The 4995-nt window shown below is 37.3% G+C and overlaps 1 protein-coding gene across 1 annotated transcript; it reads right to left on the reverse strand.

Annotated features, from left to right (window-relative positions):
- Positions 1-331: 331 nt before the first annotated feature.
- Positions 332-1000, reverse strand: CD226 (CD226 molecule; the record flags this gene model as incomplete). The annotated part of the gene is made up of 2 exons (XM_009707098.1): positions 955-1000; positions 332-664 (listed from the first exon to the last, which is right to left on the reverse strand). Coding segments are annotated over exons 1-2 (379 nt in total), but the record flags the coding sequence as incomplete, so codon positions are not given.
- Between the last annotated feature and the right edge of the window lie 3995 nt (positions 1001-4995).

Consider the following 4995-nt stretch of genomic DNA (forward strand, 5'->3'; position numbering starts at 1 on the left):
TCCTGTACCTTGTTGAAATGCTGTGAGAACCTTGGCCCAATGGAAATATCACCATTGCGGTGACTGTTAGTACCTGAAGTGAAATACATTGCTGCTGTGACCTCTGTCTGGCTCCTCCATTTCTCCTCTGTACTTCCTGCTTCTCTTAAATGACCTTTTGTCAAAGTAACACAATTTTTTCCTGTCGTGCTAGTTCTTTTTCCCAAATTACTCCGTTTCTGCATGCTATAGAATTGAAAAGAAAAATTACAATGCCAGACACTCCCTAAATTGGCATGAATTTCTGTTTTCCACATATCAGAAATTTTAAAAAACAATGCGATTAACTTACCTGGCTGAATAATTTCTATTACCTTTTCCCAAATTCCATCTGGGTAAGTTACAACAGAGCAAAAGTAAAGACCAACATCTTCCAAAGTGCTCTTGATGAAGGATAAGGACATGTCTTCCCTGGAAGCATTTTCAAAATAAATTCTTCCATTGTATTTGTCTTCGATATGTACACCATAGATTGGATGCAAGACAGCTATATTTTCTTTATGAGTTACATTAAGTTTCATCCAGGTTGTCTGCATTATCATGGCTGTTTTTGGATATATGCATTCCAGTTTCACCTTCTCGGTAAGTTTTACAGTTGAATCCACAAGATTTCCTTCCATGTTGGCTAAAGCACACACAGAAATTCAGTTTCAGAATTAACATAACTGAAAATTGAAATGATAGAAAAACTCAGAAACAACTTTGGCAGAACTACAAGCAAAATACCAAAGAAAAAGTTCACTGAAAAATAAAAAAAACCACCCCCACCAAATGATTATTTCTATCTTGTGAATATCAGTGAACAGTTAAAAATTGTCTGAACCACACAGTAACACACTTGTGAATTGCAATCATATCTGTCACGATGTGATAAAAAAGGAAAGATGTTAGCTAGGAATAAGAAAGCAACCTTACTTCCACAAAGCTGGAGAAGAAGAATGAGAAGAGCTGCATGGTCCATCTCAAAGAACACTGGAATCAGTGACTAGAGTGAAACATGGTTTTATTCAGCTTCTGCACACCATGTGCCCTTCTCACAGGATGTTTTTACACTTGAAATACGAAGAACATCATGTGCTTTTTACTTTCACATTCCAGGAAACACCAAGTTTGAGGTCTCGGTGCACTTGCATCAGAGAGAGTCTAAATTGCTGTCAAAATCCAGCTCAGCGTGAAGTTTTCAATACTAACGAATCTCTAGCAATATGCATGAATACGATGACAACTGATGAAGCAGGGATCTTTAGGTTTCAGCAGCAGAAGCAAACAGAATTCTTCCATGCTATCTATCCAAAATCAACAGAATTTCTTCATTTTTCTGACACTGCAGTTCAACATTTATCTATTAATCAGGCAGTATAAAATCTAAAGAGAAGATAAGACAGTTCCTGTATATTAGAGGTCATAATTCTGTGACTACTTATAAAAAACAATGACTTAAGGTACGAGAATTTATTTGTGATAATATGTCATGAGACAGTATTTTGGGATCAAAATTATGCAGCTCGAAAATGCTTGTTCAAAGGTGTAAGATTCCTGACTATTCATGACTCATGTTGAAATTTGTCAAAACAAGCCACACACATTTTTTTATGGATTTTTCTCAGGACAACTGCAAGCATTTTTGCACCTCGGCAGACCATAGTTTCATGGAGCTACTTAAAGATGGAACAGTATGATTGATGTGAAGTCAAAATTAAGCTTGAATCAACTAGTTAAAATTCTCAAATGAATAAAGAAACGTAATTTGAACTAAAGCTGACAACAGAAATTAATATTTCAGGTAAAAGTCTGCACAAGTTTGAGCAGGACTTAGCATCAGATCTGTTTAAAACACCTTCACAATGTAACAACCTGTCTGAAAACCAAAATCTGTCTATATTTATCTGCATTAAGCTAGGCAGGTTTTAGGATAACACAACGTTTTTTACGTTTGCAGTAACTCCATTTTGCCACTTCCTACTTAGATCTGTAATTCTCTGTTGTTGCAGTTGCACTTATTTCTACTCTACTTTGTCAATAAAAACAGAATCCACCAAACGACAAAGTGATAAAATAATTGTACCCTACACCACTCTAACTCAGAGGTTGTATTACCTGAATGAGAGCCTGTATTCAAGTATTTTATTCATTTTCTTCTTCTGCAGAACCTCTCCTTGGAAGGCAGTAGATCTGAGATTCAGTGTGAAAAGGCAATAAAGCTTTTTTTTTTTAATTTCTTCGTGGTTTTTCATTTTTACAAGTGATTTCCTATTTTTTCACCTCTGAGAAATCATGTTCAGAGCTGTAGGTAAGTGCATTCATTGTAGGTAATGTATTTCCCCTCAACAGGATTTTTTTTTGTTTGATTAGGAAGTTGCATTCTCTGAATTCACCAAATATGTTGCTCACAGTTCCTTAAAAAACAGAAAAATATTATATGCAAAATCTTTTCCTAGAAACCTGAACTTAGCCTTCCAAATTATATTTAACAAAAATGACTCCTCATAAAAATTTCTAATGATCTTGTCTGTTCATTTTTGTTCTGGTTTTATTTCAATTATTTCAATAGCCTGAGAATTTTCTCAAATACTGGAACTTCACGGCAGCACAAGCTTTGAGGACTAATAAAGTCTTACAACACGACCAGCTTCTTTTAAGCAGCTTCATGTTTTCTAAGAGTAGTACTTCCTTACATTTTCATTGAGCAATTGAAATTGTCGTGACCAAACCAAAATCTGGATTCACAAAGTATACCTAGCTAGGTCAGTGGTCCACCTGAATGGAAAAATCTAAATAGAAGAGAATTGAGTTGGAGACTGAGTCCTGTTTTATTTGCATTACAAAGTTATCTTTTCAAAGAGATCAAAGATTAACTTACGTTTAGCTTGTCTCAGGAAACAGAAGTATTACTGATAAGAAAAGCAGGAAATGGGAAGCTTCAGAAACTAAACCGCAGATTTTGTACTGGAAAAGAAAGGGTCTTGTGAGTCGAAGGGGTCGGGTTCCTGGGTGCTGTGTGGCATTGCAGCCTTTAAACCCGCTACATATGATCTATATGGTTTGCACATTTAAATCTTTAACCTCAGCGGCTAGCTGTTCTCAAATTGCAGTTGCAGAAGAGGCAAAAAGACAAAGTCTCTCTCTAGCTTGAAATATTACTCTTTATGTCATACTACATACGTAAATAATAGTTTACAGATGGGTTGTGTTCCACAAAATCCGAAGTAGAATGAAAAAGAAAAACATACGTTAATTTTTTTACTATTATTATTACAAATGAAACTTTACACATCTGTTTTCTTTAATTAAAGCTAAGATAAAGTATTCAGGAAGTATCTAGAATCAAGACAAATGCCCTTAAATGAAAATTATTCTTCATTCCTCTGTTTATATATATAAATTACAATTTCATTGCTCTGAATTTCACGCTCATTTCTCTCCAGTTGGCATTGAAAGAAAAACAGCAGTTAAGAAATTAAAGACCAACCCCACCTGATGACTAAGTATCGATGATATAGTATGTTAATGTCTAAAGACATTTATTTGCTGTACAACAGACACAGTTACTACAAATGTCATGGATTCTTGGTCAGCTAGTCCCAAGAACAGGGTCCCCTGTCATACCTGCTAAAAAAAAAGTAACCAGAGCATTACTGAGTCTCCCTCTAAAGGCTGCAGCCCAGGTCCCCTCCAGACACCGGTACAAGTCCCCTCCAGGCACCTGGGCAACACGCCTGCAAGTCACAAATCAGAAAGCTGTAGGCACTGTGAGAGCTCACTCTCTGATATAATTTGGGAGCAGGCACACACTTAAAGCATCATATTTTTGCAGAAGATGTAACCTATAAAAAGAGAAATACACACTATGTCCACCCTACCCTCCTGGGCAGTGGATGTAACGGAGCAGGTAGTGTAAGGGAAGGTCCATTACGCAGCCCCTTCCCTTCCAGCCTCTCCTTGTACCTCCCTTATCTCTAACCTCTGTTTCTCCCTAACCCCCCCAGCACTGAAAGGCTGCAAAATCCACATATCTCTGATCATCTGTAGATAAGAGACTCACAACAGCAGCAGCACATCTCACAGTCACTCCATCGCTTGAGCAGGTCCTTGGGCACTGCATTTCTGGTTCTCTGTGCACCACTCCCTGCAGCCTGGCTCTTCCTTCCCAGTAATCCCATTTTCTCTCCATCCTTTGAACCCCAAAGCAAAGGAAAGGAAGGCTCACAAAGACAAACAAGCTGTATTTAACTAACTGTTGGTTAAATGCCAATTACAGTTTGACAGCAAAAGCAGCACAGTGGAATTTTCTAGCTGAATGTACAACTGTAGGATGTGGTTGAAAAGAAAAAAAAAAACAACTAGAAAGTAAGAGAAAGAGCAAAAAAGATTGTGCAGCAAACACAAAGGAGTTCTACGGCTTGCATTTTAATCATGACTTGAACATACATCTTTGGTGACCCTGAGTGAGTCATTTCATTTCTTGGTGCATTAATTTCCCAAACTCCAATACATAGATAATATGTAATGAATGCTGCTCTTTCAAAGCATGTCACAATAATCTCTGTAATGACGTTTTTAATAGAAATTGCCATAAAACTGTGAAGAATAAGATATATATATATACAGGCCCAGCACAATATGTTAATACCCTTTTTAATGATGCATTAGTATTTAAGATTTAACAGATAGGCCTGTAGCAATATTGCAGAAAGAGTGGCAAACATACTTGCAGACTGCTGCTATCGTCAGAAAAAAAGGTCTTGACTGTGGCAGTGCAGTGAAGCAGGAGACAGCCGAAAAGGAGACCCCTCCAGGTACTGCTTCTTTACCTATAAACACGACCAACCGGAAAGTGATCAGTGCAAAAATGTTCTTTGGTTTCAGTGAATTTTCAGTGAAGATAATGAAGGAAATGGGCTGGGTAGAGGGAGGTTTTAGCTATTTGGGACTTGGTGTGAGCATCCCTGTAGATTA

The sequence above is a fragment of the Cariama cristata genome, unplaced genomic scaffold (genome assembly GCF_000690535.1).
Source record: "Cariama cristata isolate BGI_N322 unplaced genomic scaffold, ASM69053v1 scaffold16559, whole genome shotgun sequence".
Lineage (NCBI taxonomy): Eukaryota > Metazoa > Chordata > Aves > Cariamiformes > Cariamidae > Cariama > Cariama cristata.